Source organism: Salvelinus alpinus, chromosome 10, assembly GCF_045679555.1.
Source record: "Salvelinus alpinus chromosome 10, SLU_Salpinus.1, whole genome shotgun sequence".
In the NCBI taxonomy this organism is placed as follows: Eukaryota; Metazoa; Chordata; class Actinopteri; order Salmoniformes; family Salmonidae; genus Salvelinus; species Salvelinus alpinus.
This window is the reverse complement of record NC_092095.1, coordinates 34200660-34225092: the sequence shown is the minus strand read 5'-3', so window position 1 is coordinate 34225092 and position 24433 is coordinate 34200660. Positions and strand designations below refer to the sequence as shown.

At 45.0% G+C, this 24433-nt stretch overlaps 2 protein-coding genes across 16 annotated transcripts in view; one reads left to right on the top strand and one right to left on the bottom strand.

Moving 5' to 3' along the window:
• Positions 1 to 117: 117 nt before the first annotated feature.
• Positions 118 to 8846, top strand: nsun6 (NOP2/Sun RNA methyltransferase 6). Of its 6 annotated transcripts, none has more exons than XM_071329037.1 (12): positions 118 to 209; positions 489 to 632; positions 1514 to 1669; positions 2257 to 2351; positions 4453 to 4559; positions 4913 to 5066; positions 5382 to 5463; positions 5776 to 5895; positions 6608 to 6752; positions 6990 to 7135; positions 7586 to 7711; positions 8014 to 8846. In XM_071329037.1, exons 2-12 carry the CDS (start codon positions 546 to 548, stop codon positions 8230 to 8232), a joined length of 1437 nt encoding a protein of 478 aa, XP_071185138.1. In that variant the 5' UTR covers positions 118 to 209; positions 489 to 545; the 3' UTR covers positions 8233 to 8846. The 6 variants fall into 6 exon arrangements, with proteins under 6 accessions (XP_071185138.1, XP_071185136.1, XP_071185139.1 ...); XM_071329035.1 differs by having other exon boundaries at positions 2254 to 2351; XM_071329036.1 differs by having other exon boundaries at positions 136 to 204; positions 2254 to 2351.
• A 5461-nt stretch (positions 8847 to 14307) lies between these two features.
• LOC139531972 (voltage-dependent L-type calcium channel subunit beta-2-like) overlaps positions 14308 to 24433 on the bottom strand; it is a 101856-nt gene continuing 91730 nt past the window's right edge. For all 10 annotated transcript variants that reach the window (XM_071329023.1, XM_071329025.1, XM_071329028.1 and 7 more), the window contains 3 exons: positions 20850 to 20945; positions 19858 to 20040; positions 14308 to 16649 (listed from right to left, as the gene is read on the bottom strand). In XM_071329023.1, the coding sequence (XP_071185124.1) occupies positions 15882 to 16649; positions 19858 to 20040; positions 20850 to 20945 (1047 nt within the window). In that variant the 3' untranslated portion in view covers positions 14308 to 15881. The remainder of the gene's footprint in view (positions 16650 to 19857; positions 20041 to 20849; positions 20946 to 24433) is intronic.

The following is a 24433-nucleotide window of genomic DNA, read 5'->3' as shown; positions in this document are numbered from 1 at the left end:
TACAAAATCTCAGAATGTTCATTGAACTGAAATGTGTGTGTCAATAGCAACATGGATATAGAACAACATGCAGTACAGTATCTAAAGAACGAGAAAACGACTCCAATTAGATTTCCACAAAATAACTACAACTCCCAACATTACGATACAGACATGTTAATGACGTATGAGGAAATGCCATACGAAGATCCTTCACCCAAAAATGTAATGTGAGTAGCATGGAAACTGATTCAAAAAGACTTGTAAAATGCTTATCGCTTAGAATTTGCACACAAACGTACTTTGAATCAATACTTCATGCAAGCAACATGCTAGATAATGGAATCGCAAAGAAGCTTATGCGTTTGATGTCTTCATATCACCTACAATACTACTACTAGCCTCTTCGCTCCCAGTTCTTCCGTTAAAATGGTCAGATACTGACAATTCCAAGGGAATGGATGCAGTAATTAACAATAACTTGAATTTCTCTTTATGTAATAACCTAGGTTACATCTCAGGTCGAAATAGGTGTATTTTTTTCCATCTTCAAATTGCCATAACCAATGCCAGAAGAAATGTCAATTTTCCCAAGAATTGCTTTGAAGCCAGAAGTTCATGATTACTTGAGGAATGTCTTCATAAACAAGGAGGTGGGGTCCCCTTACCTGCTACACACACACATAGGGATATCTAAAGAATTGTGTTATTAAAGAGTTTCCAAGCCAGGGTCTGTTGTAGACCCACTTCCTGTCTGCTTACCTCATGTCAAAATAAAAGTCCTGCACATGCGCCATATGTGGACAAAAAAGGAATAATTTGTGGGGGATGTTTATTTTGACATGAATTAAGCAGAGATGAAGTGGGGTATATAACAGACCTAAGTTTGGAAAGTCTGTTTAATAATATGATCCTTTAGATATTTTCTCTCATAATGATCAACTGTCCTGCCCATCAGCAGGAAAGTTGAAATGGAATTGTATTTAATTTCTGGCTTCCCACGGACTGTTTTCGGGGGGTAGGCAATCATTGTAAATAAGAATTTGTTCTTAACTGATTTGCCTAGTTAAATATTTTTTTTTTAGTATGTAAATACACCCACGTTGCTAAAAGCACCTAGCACACACACACTAATTAATGTGTTTGTGTTCATTGTTTTGACAGTGACTACATTTATGTTCTTGTTCGAACAAGACGTTGGTTGACTTCTACTAGATGCAACTTTATTGTTCCTAAATGACACCTAAGCTTTTTCTCGCACATTATCAGATCTAATCTAGTTATGTACAGTATCTGGGAATGTATTTCTCCAGCTTCTCAGAGTAGCATTGCTGATCTAGGATCAGTTTGGCCTTTTAGATAATAATGAATCCAAATGTTATGGAAAGGGAGGCCCTGATCCTAGTTCTACTCTGACATGCTTCATGAATATGGGCCCTGAAGTTCAAGTGTCACCCAAAAATGATCTGTTGAAATAGAGAAGTAATGTTCAGCTACTCGAACCTGACACCCCCTGTCCTATGTTTGGGTGCAGGTGCTGGCTGCAGTGAGTCAAGGAGAGGCGGAGCAGAGGTTCCAGAGGCTGCTGTCCTGCCTGTCCCACCCGCCTGCCTTGACCTGTGTGCGAGCCAGCACTCACCTGGCTTCCCTGGAGGAGATCCAACACAGGCTTGGGGAGGAACTCAAACAGGTGGGGGGCAGTCTGCTTCCTGTGTTGCTGGCTTGTGGGGGTGGGATTGATTCACTGTAGTACGTTAACTGAAATGTGCTTAAGATCAAGGCTCCTTCTAGGCAATAGTGTGAGAGACAGATTGGCCTCAGTTTATTCCCTTCTACCGAAGTGTGCACTTGCACAGTTGCTCACTCTCCGTCATCAATCAATCAATCAATAAATCAAATATATTTATAAACCCCTTTTTACATCAGCAGTCATGGATTTAACAATGAGGAAACTCCCTCCAGCCAATGCTTACACCAATCCAATGCTTTTAAATACATGACAGGGTGCAAATGCACACTTTAGGAAAAGGGTGGAGAATCAGGACACAGCCATAGTGGACATGTCTATGGAGCAGTGTTGCCCGAAAACTTAACTACTTAAATTGTCTTTTTTCTTTTTATTGCTAAAGGTATTTTTTGTCCCGGTGGGTATGCTGTGTAAGAGCGTTTATGTCTGACTGTGTGTGTGTATACATTTATGATTTTCAACACTGTTTTCTGTGTGTTGACGCCTCAGTGCGAGCTCTTCTAACCCTGCTACCTCTGTTCTTGCAGCAGCAGAAGTGTGACTCTCAGTCTGAAGACATTGCCGTTACCATTCTCCCCCACCCACACATTCCAGATGTGCTGCTTCTTCCTGTCATCGGGCCTAGGTATGTCAGGAATGTCTGCAAAATGTCTGCCAAATACACTATATACAGTACCAGTCAAAAGTTTGGATACACCTACTCATTCCAGGTTTTTTCTTTATTTTGACTATTTTCTACGTTTTTGAATAATAGTGAAGACATCAAAACTATGAAATAACACATATAACACATATGGAATCATGTATTAACTGTTCAACAAATCAAAATATATTTTATATTTGAGATTCTTCAAAGTAGCCACCCTTTGCCTTGATGACAGTTTTATATACAAATGTATGTGGACACCACTTTGAATTAGTGGATTTCGCTATTTCAGCCACGTCCGTTGCTGACAGGTGTATAAAATTGAGCACAGAGCCATGCAATCTCCATAGACAAATATTGGCAGTAGAATGGTCTTACTGAAGAGCTCAGTGACTTTCAAAGTGGCACTGTCGTAGGATACTACCTTTCCAACAAGTCAGTTCGTCAAATTTCTGCCATGCTAGAGTTGCCCCGGTCAACTGTAAGTGCTGTTATTGTCAAGTGAAAATGTCTAGGAGCAACAACGGCTCAGCCACGAAGTTGTAGGCCACACAAGCTCACAGAACGGAACCGCCGTGTGCTGAAGCGTGTAGCACATAAAAATCGTCTGTCCTCAGTTGCAAGACTCACCGAGTTCCAAACTGCCTCTGGAAGCAACGTCAGCACCAGAACTGTTCGTCGGGAGCTTCATGAAATGGGTTTCCTTGGCCGAGCTGCCACACACAAGCCTGAGATCACTGTGCGCAATGCCAAGCATCGGCTGGAGTGGTGTAATGCTCACCGCCATTGGACTCTGGAGCAGTGGAACGTGTTCTCTGGAATGATGAATCACGCTTCACCATCTGGCAGTCCGACAGACAAATCTGGTTTTGGCGGATGCCAGGAGAATGCTACCTGCCCCAATGCATAGTGCCAACTGTAAAGTTTGGTGGAGGAGGAATAATGGTCTGGGGCTGTTTTTCATGGTTCGGGCTAGGCCCTTATTTCCAGTGAAGGGTAATCTTAACGCTACAGCATACAATGACATTCTAGATGATTCTGTGCTTCCAACTTTGTGGCAACAGTTTGGGGAAGGCCCTTTCCTGTTTCAGCATGACAATGCCCCCGTGCACAAAGCGAGGTTCATACAGAAATGCTTTGTCAGGATCGGTGTGGAAGAACTTGACTGGCCTACACAGAGCCAAGACCTCAACCCCATCGAACACCTTTGGGGTGAATTAGAACGCTGACTGCGAGCCAGGCATAATCGCCCAACATCAGTGTCTGACCTCACTAATGCTCTTGTGGCTGAATGAAATAAAGTCCCTGGAGCAATGTTCCAACATCTAGTGGAAAGCCTTCCCAGAAGAGTGGAGGCTGTTATAGCAGCAAAGGGGGGACCAACTCTGTATTAATTCCCATGATTTTGGAATGAGATGTTCGACAAGAACATGTAGTGTAAGAGTCCACTCCACAAAGGTAAGAGGGAGAAACACTCTTTATCGATGTAAAAATCGTAGCTCTTGTCCAGGACTTTTGCATGCAGCTTTCTGACTCTGAGCCTTCCTGGACCAGAGCTTAGAAAAATCCCGAACCCTCTCCAAAATCATTCCCACCACGGCCACAACTACACATGATTTCATGAAATTACAGTAGAAATAACAGGTTTCTTAACTTAACTCGCTATGCAAAAACACTAATGCACATTGGGTTTGACACTCTACTATGGAACCAAATCAACAACAGAACTTAAAGACGCAAAGAAAGCCCCGCATAAACCAACAATTGCTAGCAATGACATAAGGCAACATTCTCTTCTGCTCTTAATCTTTCCAAGAATTTGTCCTTTGCTACTATTGATATGTATGTGTGTGATGATAGCATATAAGTGGTACCTCTGATCATTAGCACTGTTCATCACCTCACTGCTCGTGTGTGTGACAGAGAAAGAGTTATTCTGAATCCCAAATTGCACCCTTTTCCCTATGGACTCTGGTCAAAAATAGCGCACCACATAGGGAATAGGGTGCCATTTAGGACGTGACCACAGCAAATAAGCGGCATGTGAATGTGTTTTACCACCCTTTTACTTTGCGCTCAGGCCTGTGGTCCAGCTCAGCTCTGAGGTCATAGTAGGCGCTCAGTGTGGCAGTGCTGTTCTGAGGGGAGCGCACGTCTTCGCCCCAGGGATCCTCGCCACACCCAAGTGTAAGAGAACTCCGTGCACTCCAACTACAAGCCAAGCCAAAAGGCACCCTTTTTCTTCACTTCCTTAGATGCCATTGGAACCTTTGACCGTAACGATTTGGTAGACCCTTGAGTTCTTCTTCCATTAATTTGAAGGGATACTAGTTGCGTTCACAACAGATGATAGCGTTAGAAGTCTAGTGTAACAATAGTTTTGGGAATGAACATTATAGCCTGGACTGGAGGTACAATAATAGCGGCGTGTTTGGTCTCAGTCATGAAGACGGGGGACGTGGTGTACATATCAATGTTGTGATACTAGTAAGAGTATCGATTCGGAAACCTGTTGCCGGATCATTTTCTGTCTGTTTCAGTCATGAAGACAGGAGATGCGGTGTCTGTGTTCTCGGACCTGGAGGGGAAGTGCACACGGGGGAACAAGGACTTTAAGGGAAAGAGAGTGTTTGTGGGAAACGGAGTTGCTGAAATGGACCGCGCCGACATCTTCTGCTCAGACGAACCAGTCAAGTAGGTAGAGACGCTTAGGTCTCGAATCTCTATCACAAAATTCTCTCCGAGCAGCGTTACGCTAGTCTGTTATGAGGCTGCTATTTGGCTAGCACTTTATAGCGCATCATAAAGTGGGAATAACATGGTAATGGTATGGCTGCTATTGGAGTAAAGTTTTAATACAGATCAAGCCTCATTGAATGAAGCATGCGCAGATACTCAGTATCAATGCTCAGAAAGATTTAGTCCTAGTGAAAAGCATACGCTAAGCTGTAAGACATGCTCAGGATTTAATATATTTTGCAGTAATGTCACTGTTCTCTTCCCGTATAGGGGTGTTGGTGTTCGGATGGTAGAGCCCCTGTACCAGAGCCCCTCCTTCGATGGGGTACTGCCCAGCCTGGCATTCCTACAGGTACCTCTTGAACAGCAGTTTTTTTTTGAGACGGCAGTAGATTCTCTGGATCAACGGTCGTAATCAGGGGCATCTCGTGTATCAAGAATCTCAGAGGAGGAGGGCTGATTTAGAATCCGTTTTGATCACAACAAATAAGATCACATGGACATCGGGGACCTGGGCCTGTATCCACAAAGCATTTCAGAGTAGAGTGCTAGGTCCCCACCTCTCTGTAAAATCTTATTCATTATGATCTGAGCAGCAACATTTATCCTAGATTAGCACTCATACTCTGAGCTCTGTTTTCCCCATCTCTTTCTATGACTCTAGAACCTCCCATCGGTGGTGGTGGGTCACGTGCTGGGGCCCCGTCCTGGAGAGCGCATCCTGGATATGTGTGCCGCTCCCGGGGGGAAGACCTGCCATATCGCTGCCCTGATGGGGGGACAGGTGAGAGAGTGTAGGGGAGGGGGGGGCTCTGATGGGCTTTGCAGACCTTGAAGTTAAAGGTGCAATACGCAGAAATCGCTCCACAATTTCCTAGTTGCTAAAATTCTTATAGTTCGCCTAATTTCAGATTATGTGATAAAACAAGCGAGTATAGTGTAGAGAATCATTGTACCATCTAAACCACTGTGAAATATATTTTCCATAACCAAAACTATTGTATTTTCAGCTGTTTGAGGCTGGTGTACAAAACCGAAAGTAAAAGACACAAAAACTAAACTTAAGAACGGGATGCATAGAAATAGCGCACGTAGAACAGATCTACCGCTTCTTAGACTTTCTTTCAATGGTAATGACAGATCTAGAACTCACATTTCTATGTGGATTCGGTTGGGTCACCCAAAAAGTTACATATTGCAGCTTTAAAGGGACATTACACTTTCAGGTCAAAGTTTGTGAGACCACAAAGTGGTCTAATGTCAAGATGAAGTCACGTCCCATTACGCCAGTTGTATAGATCCAGCTATATTGCTCCAACCCAAATAATTGAAAAACAAAACTTTAATTTATGAGTAAAATGTCTCTAAGTTTCCATTTGCACATTACATCTACTTCTCCACAAGGTGGAGCTGTTGTGCAAGGTTGGGCTCTTTTCCCCACTGCTACCTGGAATGTTGTTTTTGCCTTTGCTGCTCACTTGGTTTGTCCCTTGCAGGGAGAGGTAGTGGCCCTGGATAAGATCAGAGGCAAGGTGGAGCGCATCCGTCAGAACGCCAAAGCGCTGCATCTGGACTGCATCAAAGCCCACTGCTTCAATAGCATCAAGGCTGTGTGCACTGACCAGGCCCAGGACACTGAGGGTACGGAATGTGACTGATGGGATGCACATCCCAAATGGCACCCTAATTCCCTACGTAGTGCACTACTTTTGACCAGGGCCGTGTCAAAAGTAGTGCACTATAGGTAATCGGGTGCCGTTTAGAACGCCGGCATGGACACCACTGACGATTTCAATGTTATTCTCACCTCTCTACTTGGTTGGCTAACATGGTTACTAATTCAGAGACCTGGATACTTTCATGTCACCCTGTTTTCAGGTCCACCCTTCCCTCCACAGAGTTTTGACCGGGTGTTGCTGGATGCTCCGTGTAGCGGTCTAGGCCAGAGACCCAGCATGGTCTGTACCTGGAACCTGAAGGAGATCTGCTCCTACCAGCCTCTACAGCGCAAGCTCTTCCACACAGTGCGTCACACACACATACACACACACACACACAGACGCATGCATGCCCGCTCGAGCACACTTACCTCGCATAACACTGTCCGTGACCAGTGCTGACCAGTAGAGGACAGTGTGGCCAAGCTTGATTGGTCTAGAGCTCTGGGCTCCGATATACTCTGATGAAAAGCTTAAGTATAGCCGGCAGATGGATTACTGTGGGGAGATTAGGGTCCAATAGTGAGCGCATCACTTATCCCAGCGGCACAAAGCGCTCCATCAGTGTCCACTGGAGTTTCCTCAAGGCCATTTAATATCTAAGCTCTGGAGAGACCGCAGTAAGGTAAATGTGTGTATGTGTACATAGCTGCACCAGCGTTTTGACAATGCAGTGTCTATCTATTGAGTGATGAGGGCATGTTAAAGAGTGCTTACTGTGAGTGTGACCTTAGTGTGTGTGTGTATAATTGGCAGGCGGAACGGCTCCTGAAGAGAGGTGGGGTCCTGGTGTACAGCACCTGCACTGTGACTCTGGCAGAGAACGAGGAGCAGGTGGCCTGGGCCCTTAACACCTTCCCCTGCCTCACACTACAGCCTCAGGTAGCGCACACACACATGTACACACAGCCTCAGGTAACAAACCTGTAAACACACACACACAGCCTCCGGTAACAAACCTGTAAACACACACACAGCCTCAGGTAACAAACCTGTAAACGCACACACACAGCCTCAGGTAACAAACGTGTACACACACAGCCTCAGGTAACAAATGTGTACACACACAGCCTCAGGTAACAAATGTGTACACACACAGCCCCAGGTAACAAATGTACACACACAGCCTCAGGTAACAAACGCGCACACACAAAAAGACTAACTGATGTATCTGTCTCTCTCAGGAGCCCCACATCGGAGCTGAGGGCATGCTGGGAGCTGGCCTGTCACTTGAGCAGCTGCGTCTCCTCCAGAGGTTCAGTCCTGAGTTGGTCTGGAGCGCGGCCGAGGCCAGGGGAGAGGATGACAGCCCCACAGAACAGCCAGAGTCCCCAACCCCCCTCGCACACCGAGCCAACAAGGACACTATCGGCTTCTTCATTGCCAAGTTCCTGAAGAGCTGACAGGACTAGACTAGCAGTACCCTCCCCAACTGGTTAGAACCGAGCTGTTCTCCATGCCTTCACACAGGGCCTGCAGAGAGGAATGATGGTGTTTACACCTCTCACTGTACTCGGGCAGGAGAGCATTTAGAACACACACTCCCTGTGCGGTTTACAACATCCACCTCTGTGCCTGCCTGGCTGCCTACTAAAACACTGGCCCATATAGGGATGACTTGTATAAACAGAGAGGGGAGGGATTGAGCAAGATGAAAAACATTTCTGGGCGAGTAAGGGAGAAAATGCGTAGGGTGGATGAGTATCGGCAAATGCAGTTCTGCTGCCGTTCGCCTCGTCGCCATGACAACAGTGACGACACAGCTGCCCTGGTGACAGCGGATTTGCTGGCTCTGGGAGCGTAGATCAGGAAGTAGCGTGCTGAAAGAGGTCACGAGGTATTAACAATTTACTGCCTTTTAGTTGGTGTTTTAAAAACAAGGAACCGGTATGGTTATTTTCCCAGGAACAAGATGGCATCACACAGCTATTCCTCAGTTTATGCTCTCTCTACATTCAACACATTTTGTTACTTTACTTGTCCCCTTTTCTCTCAAATAAATTGAAAATAAACTAAATATGTATATTTGCATATTCTTCTTTACTACTTTCTCATTAAATATTTGTGCATAAACATTACCATATTGCTTGCAGTATCAAAACATTTATTTATATAGTCGATTTGATCAAATGGATGAAGGTCAATGCGGGTGAAGGTCAATGTCATAAATCTACAAGTGTAGACACACCTACTCATTCCAGGGTTTTTCCTTATTTTTGTTTTACTATTTTCTACATTGTAGAATAATAGTGAAGACATCAACACTATGAAATAACACATATGGGCATGTAGTAACCAAAAAAGTGTTAAACAAATCAAAATATATTTTATATTTGAGATTATTCAAAGTAGCCACCCTTTGCCTTGATGACAGTTTTTCACACTCTTGGCATTCTCTCAAAACCAGCATCATGAGGTAGTCACCTGGAATGCATTTCAATTAACAGGAGCGCTTTGTTAAAAGTTAATTTCTGGAATTTCTTTCCTTCTTAATGCATTTGAGCCAATCAGTTGTGTTGTGACAACATAGGGGAGGTATACAGAAGAAACCCTATTTGGTAAAAGACCAAGTCCATATTATGGCAAGAACACCTTAAATAAGAAAAGAGAAATGACAGTCCATCATTACTTTAAGACATGAAGGTCAGTCAATCCGGAAAATGTCAAGAACTTTGAAAGTTTCTTCAAGTGCATTCGCAAAAACCATCAAGCGCTATGATAAAACTGGCTCTCATGAGGACCGCCACAGGAAAGGAAGACCCAGAGTTACCTCTGCTGAACTAATAAGTTCATTAGAGTTAACTGCACCTCAGATTGCAGCCCAAATAAATACTTCACAGAGTTCAAGTAACAGACACATCTCAACATCAACTGTTCAGAGGAGATTGTATGAATCAGGCCTTTATGGTTTGAGTTGCTGCAAAGAAACCACTACTAAAGGATACCAATAAGAAAAATAAACTTGCTTGGACCAAGAAACACGAGCAATGGACATCAGACCAGTGGAAATCTGTCCTTTGGTCTGATGAGTCCAAATTTGAGATTTTTGGTTCTATCCGCCGTGTCTTTGTGAGGGTAGGTGAACGGTTGATCTCTGCATGTGTGGTTCCCACCGTGAAGCATGGAGGAGGTGTGATGGTGTGAGGTTGCTTTGCTGGTGGCACTTTCAGTGATTTATTTTGACTTCAAGGCACACTTAACTAGCATGGCTACTGCAGCATTCTGCAGCAATACACCATCCCATCTGGTTTGCGTTTAGTGGGACTATAATTTGTTTTTCAACAGGACACTTTTTATTTTTTATTTCACCTTTATTTAACCAGGTAGGCTAGTAGAGAACAAGTTCTCATTTGCAACTTTGACCTGGCCAAGATAAAGCACAGCAATTCGACACATAAAACAACACAGAGTTACACATGGAATAACAAACATACAGTCAATAATACAGTAGAAAAAAAGAAAAGTCTATATACACTGAGTGCAAATGAGGTAAGGTACGGCAATAAATAGGCCATGGTGGTGAAGTAATTACAATATAGCAATTAAACACAGGAATGGTAGATGTGCAGAAGATCAATGTGCAAGTAGAGATACTGGGGTGCAAAGGAGCAAGATAAATAAATAAATACAGTATGGGGATGAGGTAGTTGGATGGGCTGTTTATAGATGGGCTATGTACAGGTGCAGTGATCTGTGAGCTGCTCTGACAGCTGGTGCTTAAAGCTAGTGAGGGAGATAAGAGTCTCCAGCTTCAGTGACTTTTGCATTTCGTTCCAGTCATTGGTAGCAGAGAACTGGAAGGAAAGGCGGCCAAAGGAGGAATTGGCTTTGGGGGTGACCAGTGAGATATACCTGCTGGAGCACGTGCTACGGGTGGGTGCTGCTATGGTGACCAGTGAGCTGAGATAAGCAGGGGCTTTACCTAGCAGAGACTTGTAGATGACCTGGAGCCAGTGGGTTTGGCGACGAGTATGAAGCGATGGCCAGCCAATGAGAGCGTACAGGTCGCAGTGGTGGGTAATATATGGGGCTTTGGTGACAAAACGGATGGCACTGTGATAGACTGCATTCAATTTGTTGAGTAGAGTGTTGGAGGCTATTTTATAAATGACAATCGCCGAAGTCGAGGATCGGTAGGATGGTCAGTTTTACGAACGTATGTAGTTGTTCACATATTCTAAGTCAGAACCGTCCAGAGTAGTGATGCTGGACGGGCGGGTAGGTGCGGGCAGTGATCGGTTGAAGAGCATGCATTTAGTTTTACTTGCATTTAAGAGCAGTTGGAGGCCACGGAAGGAGAGTTGTATGGCATTGAAGCTCGTCTGGAGGTTAGTTAACACAGTGTCCAAAGAAGGGCCAGAAGTATACAGAACGGTGTCGTCTGCGAAGAGGTGGATCAGAGAATCACCAGCAGCAAGAGCGACATCATTGATGTATACAGAGAAAAGAGTAGGCCCGAGAATTGAACCCTGTGGCACCCCCATAGAGACTGCCAGAGGTCCGGACAACAGGCCCTCCGATTTGACACACTGAACTCTATCAAGGAAGTAGTTGGTGAACCAGGCGAGGCAATCATTTGAGAAACCAAGGCTGTTGAGTCTGCCAATAAGAATGTGGTGATTGACAGAGTCGAAAGCCTTGGCCAGGTCGATGAATACGGCTGCACAGTAATGTCTCTTATCGATGGTGGTTATGATATCGTTTAGGACCATGAGCGTGGCTGAGGTTCACCCATGACCAGCTCTGAAACCAGATTGCATAGCGTAGAATGTACGGTGGGATTCGAAATGGTCAGTAATCTGATTGTTAACTTGGCTTTCGAAGACCTTAGAAAGGCAGGGTAGGATAGATATAGGTCTGTAGCAGTTTGGGTCTAGGGTGTCTCCCCCTTTGAAGAGGGGGATGACCGCGGCAGCTTTACAATCTTTGGGAATCTCAGACAATAAGAAAGAGAGGTTGAACAGGCTAGTAATAGGAGAGAGGGTCCAGATTGTCTAGCCCGGCTGATTTGTAGGGGTCCAGATTTTGCAGCTCTTTAAGAACATCAGCTGACCGGATTTGGGTGAAGGAGAAATGGGGGAGGCTTGGGCGAGTTGCTGTGGGGAGTGCAGTGCTGTTGACCGGGGTAGGGGTAGCCAGGTGGACAGCATGGCCAGCCTTAGAAAAATGCTTATTCTCAATTATAGTGGATTTATCGGTGGTGACAGTGTTTCCTAGCCTCAGTGCAGTGGGCAGCTGGGAGGTGCTCTTATTCTCCATGGACTTTACAGTGTCCCAGAACTTTTTTGAGTTTGTGCTACAGGATGCAAATTTCTGCTTGAAAAAGCTAGCCTTAGCTTTCCTAACTGCTTGTGTATATTGGTTCCTAACTTCCCAGAAATGTTGCATATCACGGGGGCTATTCGATGCTAATGCAGAACGCCACAGGATGTTTTTGTGCTGGTCAAGGGCAGTAAGGTCTGGAGAGAACCAAGGGCTATATCCGTTCCTGGTTAATTTTTTTTTTGAAAGGGGCATGCTTATTTAAGATGGTGAGGAAGGCACTTTTAAAGAATGACCAGGCATCCTCTACTGACGAGATGAGGTCAATATCCTTCCAGGATACCTGGGCCAGGTCGATTAGAAAGGCCTGCTCGCTGAAGTGTTTTAGGAAGCATTTGGCAGTGATGAGGGGTGGTTGTTTGACCGCAGACCTGTTACGGATGCAGGCAATGAGGCAGTGATCGCTGAGCTCTTGGTTGAAAACAGCAGAGGAATATTTGGAGGGCAAGTTGGTTAGGATGATATCTATGAGGGTGCCCGTGTTTACGGATTTGGGGTTGTACCTGGTGGGTTCATTGATCATTTGTGAGAGATTGAGGGCATCAAGCTTAGATTGTAGGATGGCCGGGGTGTTAAGCATGTCCCAGTTTAGGTCACCTAGCAGCACGGGCTCTGGGTCAGACCCAAAACACACCTCCAGGCTGTGTAAGAGTTATTTGACCAAGAAGGAGAGTGATGGAGTGCTGCATCAGATGACCTGGCCAACACAAGCACCTGACTTCAACCCAATTGACATGGTTTTGGATGAGTTGGACCGCAAAGTGAAGGAAAAGCAGCCAACAAATGCTCAGCATATGTGGGAACTCCTTCAAGACTGTTGGAAAAGCATTCAACATGAAGCTTGTTGAGAGAATGCCAAGAGTGTACAAAGCCGTCAAGGCAAAGTGTGGTTACTTTGAAGAAACTAAAATAATAATATTTTAATTTCTTTAACACTTTTTTTGGTTACTACATGATTCAATATGTGTTATTTCATAGTTTTGATGTCTTCACTATTATCCTACAATGTAGAAAATAGGCAAAATAAAGAAAAACCCTGGAATGTGTAGGTGTGTCTAAACTTTTGACTGGTACTGTATATCCTATATGGGCTTCGATTTACAGGCCACACTCCCTCTCCCATACTTCCCGTGCTGGAGTCAAAACTCAGACCTTCACAATGACCTCAGCTCACCTCTCTTTCCCTGGCTTCCTGGGAGGAGGAATAGCATCCATCAACAGAACGGTGGGGGGAAATTACACGGCATGCTGCAGCCCCCCCCCCAAACCATCAGAATTCACCAGCAGCCACATCAGCTATGTTTTAGATGGCCCTGGAACAGTGATTCAAATGGCTCCACTGACAGGCCACTAAGACCCCACTGACCCAGGAACAGCATAAGTGGTTGATTTTTGTTGTATAGGTACTCTGCAGTGTAACAAGATAAAGGGACTGTCCATTCACTAAAATTGAGATGCAGCTTTAAGAGTGACTCGGGTTGGTGTATTTTCTGGGGGACCTGAGGAGAGAAATGTTGGGAAGTAATACACTGCTCTCTGCAGAGACTGACTGGGACCAGTAATCGGCCTGGGCATTTCTAACACATGGGCCATGTTTTTCCTCAAGGACCCCATTATTAGCCAAATAATGATAATTCTGTGCAAAACCCCCAATTTAGACCAGCCCACTGGGCTAAATATGGACCAGTTCATCTGGCGTTCACCCTAACTGCCCTATGGCCAGTCCATTTCTGGAGAGACAGTGGGAAGTAATACACTGCTCTCTGCCTTATTTAAACCTGTCTACTCTCTTGCTCTCAGTCCCTTCTTTCTCTCCTTCTCTCTCTGCTGTTGACGTTCATGGCGTCATGGCGACTCGGAGGCAGCTGGTTCCACCTGGGAGTTTCAGGATGGTTTCAGAGGACTCTATGCTTAGACCAAATCGTCTTCTTCACTTCTGTCTCTTCTCATCTCTCCCATGTCCTGGCGGGCCATTCCTGGTCAGAGTACTAACGTAAGCTATGAATGTCATTCTCAGAGGAAGCGATGACTTTTAGACACAGACATGCACGCACGTACACACAGTTGCCGACACACAAAGTACAGACAGACACCACAGGTATGTAAGAAACAACAATTTCCTGAAACGTATTTCAAATAAATCTAAGACCAGTTGATTTTCTTGTCCTCTACATAAATCCTTTGTTGCCAAGTTTATTTTTTGTATTTATACATATGTACATACAAATGTACACTCTTAAAAATGTGTAGTGTTACTACAGTAGCATATAAATGGATTGTACATTATAATCATAATATTTGAGGCAAAAATAAAATTAATAAACTAAGACTTGTTCTAGGGGACTGGTTGGTTGGTGGTAATGTAAACAGAGGGACAGAATACCCTAGGGGTGCATCCCAAATGGCACGCCATTTCATACACAGTGCACCCTGGTCAAAAGTAGTGCACTATATAGGGAATAGGGTGCAATTTGGGGCACATACCCTAAACTCCCTTACCTTACAGAGGGCAGCCTGAACTAAGTTAGGAGTTGGCCCTAACCTCAACTGTGCTAGGTTATAACCAGAGCCATATATTTAAAAAATAAATATTTTTAGAGAGAAAACGTCTCTAAATATATGGCTCTGATTATAACTTGGGGCTTACGACTTCTCTTGAGCACCGTAGCTTAGCAGAAAGGCTTACCTTTAACATCCAGTTGATATCATTCAGTGGTTGTGATTGATTTTCAAAAGAAAAAGTGGACAATTGGCAAATTTCTCACAATACCTCATAATGCACATTCATAGCTAATTGGACTGTACTAAGTGCATGGAACTGCAAAGGGTCCAACTTAAAAAGACATATCATCATAGATAAAAGTCCCCTAGTGTGTGAGTGGATTGGTTTGACCCGATAACTGTACCCTAAAATATCAAATCGTTGTACACCTGACACCAACAATGTGAATCAGTCTACAGTATGCTGTGCTAAAAGTGCTGAACAGAGTGTGTATCAATGTTATAAAATGTTTCTGAACCCTTTATAAATAGAACAACAGTACTGTAATGTAAGACAGTAAGTCATGTCACTATTCTTTTGTCTTGTAAGGCAAGACTAAGGTGTGCCCCAATGGAGAGGCAGCATCGACACCAGAGGAACCAATGTCAGTGGACCAAACACCAAGAATTAGCAGGGGAAAAAGGGGGAAAAAGAAAGAAAACAGGAACATTTGAATTTAACAAAAATAAAACAATTGCAAATATTTAGCATTTAACCTTACCTGGTTTCCCACTTCTCAGTCAGTCACTGCTAACAGTAGTCTGAATTAACAAATTATTCAAGTGGCAGTAAGAAAAAAGAAAAAAATATAGAAATACAATTTAAAAACGCTAATCACAGAGAGCACAGTACAGAAGAGAATTCTGCTGTTGTGTCATGCTTTATCAAACACAGGTTTAAAATATGCATATTTGAGAAGATCCATGCATATCCACACATAAACGACAACGTCTATGTATTGATACACACATTTATATATCTATATCTATATATGATCAAAATACTGCCGTTGCTAAGGATGCAGCAGGCTTTACAAAGGAAGCGTACATAAACGGGGGATGCAGGGGCTTAAGAGTATAGCAGCAAGATGGGACAACAGAATGGTTTGGGAAAGAGGGGGGTGAGTCCTACAGTACCACTGTCTCAGTGTGTGAGGGGGTCTAGGTCTAGGGTCTAGGGGCTGGGCTGTCACTGGTGAATATAGGGGTCTCTGGCCCAGTCCCCTGTGTCGCCCCTCTTTTTGGGGGCCACCTCCCCTTCCCTGTCCCTGTCCCTGTCCCGGTCATAGTACTGGTGGTGGTCGCGGGCCGGTCGTTGGTGGTGCTGGTGACCGCACGGCTTGTTGCGCTCGTTGTGGTCCTGCTCGTTGCGCTCCTTGGAGCGGTGGTGTCCTGTCGTACCGTGGTCCGCCTCCTCGCCAGTGCCGCCACGGTGATGGTGGTGGTGGTGATGGTGGTTGTGGTCCCTGGGGTGAGGCGGAGCCTCGTAGCGCCCCTGCTGAGGGTGCCCCTCCTCTCCCAGCCCCTCCTCCTCATACTCCTCCTCTCCAAACTCTTCTTCCTCTTCCTCCTGGTGCAGGAGGTGAGTGCGGGGCTCTATGTAGGCTGAGTCTCTGCTTTCTCTGCTCTCCCGGCTCTCGGGGGTCTCTGAGTCCTGTGTCTCCCCCCGGGAGAGGCCCTTGCCCCGGCTACCACCGCCACCAGTATGATGATGGTGGTGGTGGTTGTTGTGGTGCTGCTCAGTCCGCTGGGAGGAGGAGCGGTGGTGGATGTGCTGGGGTCTCCTGGAAGACTCTGTCCTCAGGGGCCTCTCCTCCTCCTCCTCCCTCTCCCCGTCTGGCTGCTCCTGGCTCTGATGCTGGCTGTGGTGGTGGTGATGGTGGTGGTCCTCCCTGGAGCCCTTCCTCTCCACACCTTGTCCTGCCTTGTCCTCTGCTTTCTGCTCTGCCCCGCTGCCCTGGGGTTAGCAACACAACAAACAACACGGCCATTGGTACAGTTAGACACACCAACACACAAATGCAGAGTAAAAAACTTTTTGGGATTATCCTCTATGATTTTGAATGCATTGTATCCATATACAAATCAAATGCAAATCAAACACACACTCCAACCACATCCATACAGTATGTCAAATCAAACACACACTCCAAGCACATCCATACAGTATGTCAAATCAAACACACACTCCAAGCACATCCATACAGTATGTCAAATCAAACACACACTCCAACCACATCCATACAGTATGTCAAATCAAACACACACTCCAAGCACATCCATACAGTATGTCAAATCAAACACACACTCCAAGCACATCCATACAGTATGTCAAATCAAACACACACTCCAACCACATCCATACAGTATGTCAAATCAAACACACACTCCAAGCACATCCATACAGTATGTCAAATCAAACACACACTCCAAGCACATCCATACAGTATGTCAAATCAAACACACACTCCAAGCACATCCATACAGTATGTCAAATCAAACACACACTCCAAGCACATCCATACAGTATGTCAAATCAAACACACACTCCAACCACATCCATACAGTATGTCAAATCAAACACACACTCCAAGCACATCCATACAGTATGTCAAATCAAACACACACTCCAACCACATCCATACAGTATGTCAAATCAAACACACACTCCAAGCACATCCATACAGTATGTCAAATCAGACACACACTCCAAGCACATCCATACAGTATGTCAAATCAAACACACACTCCAAGCACATCCATACAGTATGTCAAATCAAACACACACTCCAAGCACATCCATACAGTATGTCAAATCAAACACACACTCCAACCACATTCATACAGTATGTCAAATCAAACACACACTCCAACCACATCCATACAGTATGTCAAATCAAACACACACTCCAAGCACATCCATACAGTATGTCAAATCAAACACACACTCCAACCACATCCATACAGTATGTCAAATCAAACACACACTCCAAGCACATCCATACAGTATGTCAAATCAAACACACACTCCAAGCACATCCATACAGTATGTCAAATCAAACACACACTCCAAGCACATCCATACAGTATGTCAAATCAAACACACACTCCAACCACATCCATACAGTATGTCAAATCAAACACACACTCCAACCACATCCATACAGTATGTCAAATCAAACACACACTCCAAGCACATCCATACAGTATGTCAAATCAAACACACACTCCAACCACATCCATACAGTATGTCAAATCAAACACACACTCCAAGCACATCCATACAGTATGTCAAATCAGACACACACTCCAAGCACATCCATACAGTATGTCAAATCAAACACACACTCCAAGCACATCCATACAGTATGTCAAATCAAACACACACTCCAAGCACATCCATACAGTATGTCAAATCAAACACACACTCCAACCACATTCATACAGTATGTCAAATCAAACACACACTCCAACCACATCCATACAGTATGTCAAATCAAACACACACTCCAACCACATCCATACAGTATGTCAAATCAAACACACACTCCAACCACATCCATACAGTATGTCAAATCAAACACACACTCCAAGCACATCCATACAGTATGTCAAATCAAACACACACTCCAAGCACATCCATACAGTATGTCAAATCAAACACACACTCCAACCACATCCATATAGTATGTCAAATCAAACACACACTCCAACCACATCCATACAGTATGTCAAATCAAACACACACTCCAACCACATCCATACAGTATGTCAAATCAAACACACACTCCAACCACATTCATACAGTATGTCAAATCAAACACACACTCCAACCACATCCATACAGTATGTCAAATCAAACACACACTCCAAGCACATTCATACAGTATGTCAAATCAAACACACACTCCAACCACATCCATACAGTATGTCAAATCAAACACACACTCCAAGCACATCCATACAGTATGTCAAATCAAACACACACTCCAACCACATCCATACAGTATGTCAAATCAAACACACACTCCAACCACATCCATACAGTATGTCAAATCAAACACACACGCAAACCCACATGCACGAAGTTCAAACTCACACTTGTACAAGTACACACATATGCACTGCACTGCACACTCAAAGATTGAAATGAAAGGATCAACCCTTGAAGGTTGACTGTGGTCCTGGAGAATACTAAAAGTTTCACAAAAAGTCATCATATTAGTTTGAACTTGATTGATTTACAAATGGCGCCCTATTCCCTACATACTTTTGACCAGAGCCCTATGAACCCTGGTCAAAAGTAGTGCACTACATAGGGAATAGGGTGCCATTTGGGATGCACATCGAAGTCTGCAGGACCACGGCTGAATCCCCATGGGAAACTAAACCTGAAGTCCACACCGCTCTTTTGACTGAGTACCTCTCACTCACCACAATCACAGGCATGTTAACCTCACTCATCAGAATCATTTTCAGGAGTTTAAAAAAGGACTTTCATTGTCAGGAGTTTCAGTCTCCCCATTTCCCAATGGGGAGCAAGGCATGGGGATGGAGAAAAGACGTGGACATTTGAAATTCACATGAAACTGATCTGCATCAGTCAAATGGCCCAAACTAATTGTTTGCTGCCGTTAAATACAGACACTTCAAATAGATAATTATTCTCAAACTGACAAAAGTGCGTCATGCAAAATTCCCCTGCCTGTAAGAATTCATTTTTTCAAAGGATAGCAACCACCCGTGTTAAACCAATTCTAAACACAAGCTTCAGATTTGTCGGTGTAATTTCAAGGCTTAATGATCTTGTTCAGTCATGGTTAGCAGGCCCACCACTAGTCATGCCACCCCTTGTCTCTCGGTGCCTCTTCCTATTAGTTTCTCTACATCTCATTGCATCCTCAGCCCCCCCCCCCATCTCCCTCTCTCTTTCATTTTCCTTCTCACTGTATCTCTGTATCTCTCTGTCCTGCATCTCTCTCTCTCTGTCCTGCTCTTCCCTGTCGTGGTCAGTGTGCCATGGCGCTGACTCTGTGGCAGTACAGACTGCTCATGGCCAGTGAGCTACTTGTCTCCCTGCCCTCCCTGCTCTCCCTGTCCTCCTCCTTGTCTGGGCTCCGGAGCAGGCCGCCCACGATGGCCCGGAGCCTGGTTAGCAACTGTACCTGCATGCTGGAGACAGGAGCGGGGCTGGAGGGCAGGGCGGCCGTGGCCACCTTGGCCAGCAGCGGATTGGGGGGGTTGCAGCTGGCGGGGTGGGTGCTCTTCCAGTAGGCCTCCAGGTAATCAGCCATGTGCTCACACGCATCCTCCAGTTGGTTTTCATCCAGGATGATGTCAAACATCTCCTGAGTGAGGGAGATGGAGAGAGATAAACAGAGGGGAAAACAGTATTGTTAGTGTTTTTTTTGGGCCCAAAACAGTACAGGTATGAGCTTAGTATGGGTCAACGATACTAGGATAGATATCAACTTTATAAGAGAGGATCTATTTTTTCTTAGATACTTTATTTTATAGATTCCAAATGACTTTGCACCTTGTTTTTTTTTTACAAGAAACTGACATGATTCTTGGATTAAGAAAGTTAGAGTAAAAACTGTGTCAGAGACAAAATAACCAATTTAATAGCATTAAATATTCATTTGGCAAGAATAGTCAGATCAGGGAGACTCTTAAAAGCTAAATACCACCAGGGATGCGATGCTATTAGAATTAAATTAGGGTGGGTTTTTTCACAAGCCTGTGATGTTTGGGATCATATTCTAAAAGAAAATCAGAGAAGATCACAGAAGGACTGAAATAGATTTGGCAGGAGATATGAGGCTTTCTGAAGCATTCCACAACAGTATTATTAATATAACGGCAAAATCCTGACGGGACATATACGCACACAACTCAAAAACCTCCACGCAAATCAACATCAGTGCACGATTTACACAAGACTTCAAGTAACTTGAGTGCGTGTCTTCTCAAGTTCTTCTCTTCTCAGCCCTTGATAGTCTCCTTTATAGTATCAATAGAGGCTTGATGCACAGAGACCCTTCAATAGGCAACAAAGAAACAGTATCTTGAAACGTCCAGATTGTAATAGCTGTGGCGTGTGGTGGGTGTGATCCAGGTAGCAGAGGCCTCTGGCCAGTGGTGTGGCTATACTCACGGGAGGGCACTGGGCCAGTTTGTCTGCAGCGACCATCTGGACGTTGAGGTGCTTGGCCTGGGACTTCCCTCTGGACTTGATGAGCCTCTGCAGAACCTGTGGGAAATATGAGCGAGGCATGAGAGTCATGACACCGTCAGCACCATAGCAAATTCCACTCCATCACATGAAAAGCGTGTAGACACCGTAACGATGTCAACTCCGTCCCACGAAAGCATCGTCAACACCGTAACAGAGTCAACTCCATCACATGAAAGCGTGTAGACACCGTAACGATGTCAACTCCGTCCCATGAAAGCATCGTCAACACCGTAACAAAGTCAACTCCATCACATGAAAGCGTGTAGACACCGTAACGATGTCAACTCCGTCCCATGAAAGCATCGTCAACACCGTAACAAAGTCAACTCCATCACATGAAAGCGTGTAGACACCGTAACGATGTCAACTCCATCCCATGAAAGCATCGTCAACACCGTAACAGAGTCAACTCCATCACGTGAAAGCATCGTCAGCACCCTAACAAAGTCAACTCCATCACATCACAGCATCGTCAGCACTGTAACGTAAGTCAACCCCAATGTAGCAGCAACGTGGAAACTTCAATCCAACATTCTACTGATTCACAGCAGCAGTAGTTGATGAAAAGAGGAGACGAGAGGTGTCAGACGGTTTATCCCATCGAGATGTGATTCAGACTGACAAAACTTTGATTTAGCGGCCGTATTTCACACATCTTCAGCTACGCCTTCGTTCCCTTTTTATGTTACCGAAATGGCAGGGTTTTTATTGTGTTATTTGCAGACAGCTGAAGGTCAGCGTGATGAATCAGTCGCCTCACACACCTGACTCTCTCCCATTTAGACGAGCTGAGTAGACGGAGCTTTAAAAAAAGGTCATGTTTAAAAACTGGAGCAGGACGCCATTCAGTAAGAAAAAGGCGATATGAGCAGTGACAAGACACATCCATACACCATTGGCTCCCCAATGCACCAGGGACATCCATAGACATCCATAAACCAGTAGGAGACTACTTCACTACTTCTTACGGAGTCTCAGGACGAGACTTTCACTTCGGCTCTGTTTACTTCATCAATCTGTCACTCACTTCTTTCATACTGTCTGGAGGGGATCAGTCTCTACCTGCCCTGCATCTACCTTTACACACTTACACATATTATTTATGGAAGCCCTGAAGCCCAAGGTAACAAAAATAAAAATCACTTGGAATGATCTTGTTTGAACTACTTAGTATCTTGTTTGAACGACGTAGTCCATTTTTTAAATAATAATAAAGTTCTGTATATTATTACTGTGTGTGAGATGGAAGGTTGGCTGAATACATGACTAGAAAATAAAGGTTAGTATTGGAATAATAACCATGTAATACACTGGGGCTAACTGCTAGTACCCTGAGATTCAGTATGATGACACAACAGTGGTAGGCCTGATCACCGACAATGATGAGACAGACTATAGGGAGGAGGTCAGAGACCTGACCGTGTGGTGCCAGGACAACAACCTCTCCCTCAACGTGATCAAGAAAAAGGAGACAATTGTGGACTATAGGAAAAGGAGGTCCGAGCACCTCCCCATTCTCATCGACAGGGCTATAGTGGAGCAGGTTGAGAGCTTCAAGTTCCTTGGTGTCCACATCACCAACAAACTAACATGGTCCAAGCACACCAAGACAGTCGTGAAGAGGTCACGACAAAACCTATTCCCCCTCAGGAGACTGAAAACATTTGGCATGGGTCCTCAGATCCTCAAAAGGTTTTACAGCTGCACCATCGAGAGCATCCTGATGGGTTGCATCACTGCCTGGTATGGCAACCACTCGGCCTCCGACTGCAAGGCAATACAGAGGGGGGTGTGTACGGCCTAGTACATCACCGGGGCCAAGCTTCCTGCCATCCAGGACCTCTATACCAGGCGGTGTCAGAAGAAGGCCCAAAAAATTGTCTTCTAAACAGATTCTACCCCCAAGCCATAACACTCCCAGACTATTTGCATTGCAAATTTGACATGTCATGATTTGACATGTCATGTAAAACTACCACATGTATTTGTGGAATGGAAATTGTGTATTGTGAATGAACGTAACGTTATGACTATAACTACTTTTCCCTGAAGGAGTGAAACAAAGTACAACATACTATGTATGGGGAGTAGCACACTCGCAACTTTGGATGAAGGATCTACAATCACGCCTGACAAGGCCAATGAAATCCAAGCCTCGCTGGAAGCCCCGCCTTCCACAGGTGATAAGCGTGAGGGTCGGATTCATTCCTTCAATTTAATACCGCTCTTCACCGAAGCCAGGAACGTGTGGTGCGGGGCCAAACAGGTGTCGTACCTCGTTTTCCTCCTTCAGGGAACAGTAGTTATAGTCATAGCGTTACGTTCCCTTTCAGTCAGTCATCTTTGGTGCAACAAACTATTGCGAAATATAATCACGACCCAACGGATACTAAATGAAACGGCCCATGGCAGACCACCCCAACCTGACCCCGCCAGATGCGGCAGTCTGGGCATTGCGCACACGGCACCCTGTCTAATGACTTTCCCCTGTCCCAAGCGTAAGCACGCTGTGTTCTATTCTGGGAGCAGTCACATCCAAGCTATAAAACCTCACAAAAGTATGTGGTGATGCCCAACTCTCAGCAGCACAAATATTTCCTATGGTCAATCTTTTAAACAACGCCCAAGATGCTGCCAGACCCCTGGTGGACTGGGCACGTACACCGGTAGGTAATCCTTGCCCCTTGCTGCTATATGCCAGGGCAATAGCCTCCACAATACAGTGGCAGAGACGCTGCTTAGAGAGTGCCCTCCCGCGAGCTGGATTAGCAAAACAGACAAAAAGTTGGTCACATGACCGGATATCCCGGGTCCATTTAATTTACGTGCGTAAAACTCACACCAGGCACAGGGCATGTAACCTTTGTTGCTCTTCCTCCTGCAATAGCAGGAGGCGAAAAGGTAAATAGGATCTGTAGGACATAGCCATGACTTTTGGGGCGAAGGCCGCTTTTGGACGCCCGGGGCCAACTGAGTACAGCAAGGGTGTACAGAGGTCCCCAGCACTTTTAGCCTAGGCCAAAGCCATGAGCAGGGAGGTTTTGTAGGAGAGTATCTTCAGATCCACTGACTCCAGAGGCCATGTACCCTTTTAAAGTGGAGAATGCTTGAAAAGCACCCGAAGAAACATAAGGATGTCCCTTACAGAGCACTGAAAAGTCCTTTATCTTGGCACCAGAGCTCAAATGCTTGCCACTTATACGCATACAGTCCTCTCATGGAGGGCGCCCTTGCAGACTCAATGGTAGCAATAACATTCAGAGGTAAACCTCTAGCCATCAGATTGGCCTCTTAGGGGTCAGGCCCATAGGATCGCTTACCATACCTGCCTGTGCACCTGGGACAACAGGTGCCTGCCTAACGGGTGTTTCCACGGGTCCCCGCCTAAAAGGTTAATGATCTCTGCGAAAGAAGGCTGCCTGGGGAGCCACAAGAATCAAAGGTAAGCCGTACCGGCGCACCCACTTCACCGTGGGATGGATAAGAACCTCTGGCGGAAATAC

Bases quoted from the DNA above. Each gene is read 5' to 3' on its own strand.
- nsun6 (XM_071329035.1), top strand. From the start codon at position 546: ATGCCAGAAGAAATGTCAATTTTCCCAAGAATTGCTTTGAAGCCAGAA. The intron at 1,670-2,253 runs GTGGGGGGCAGT...CTGTTCTTGCAG, and splicing joins TTGGGGAGGAACTCAAACAG to CAGCAGAAGTGTGACTCTCA. The intron at 4,560-4,912 runs GTAAGAGAACTC...TGTCTGTTTCAG, and splicing joins GATCCTCGCCACACCCAAGT to TCATGAAGACAGGAGATGCG.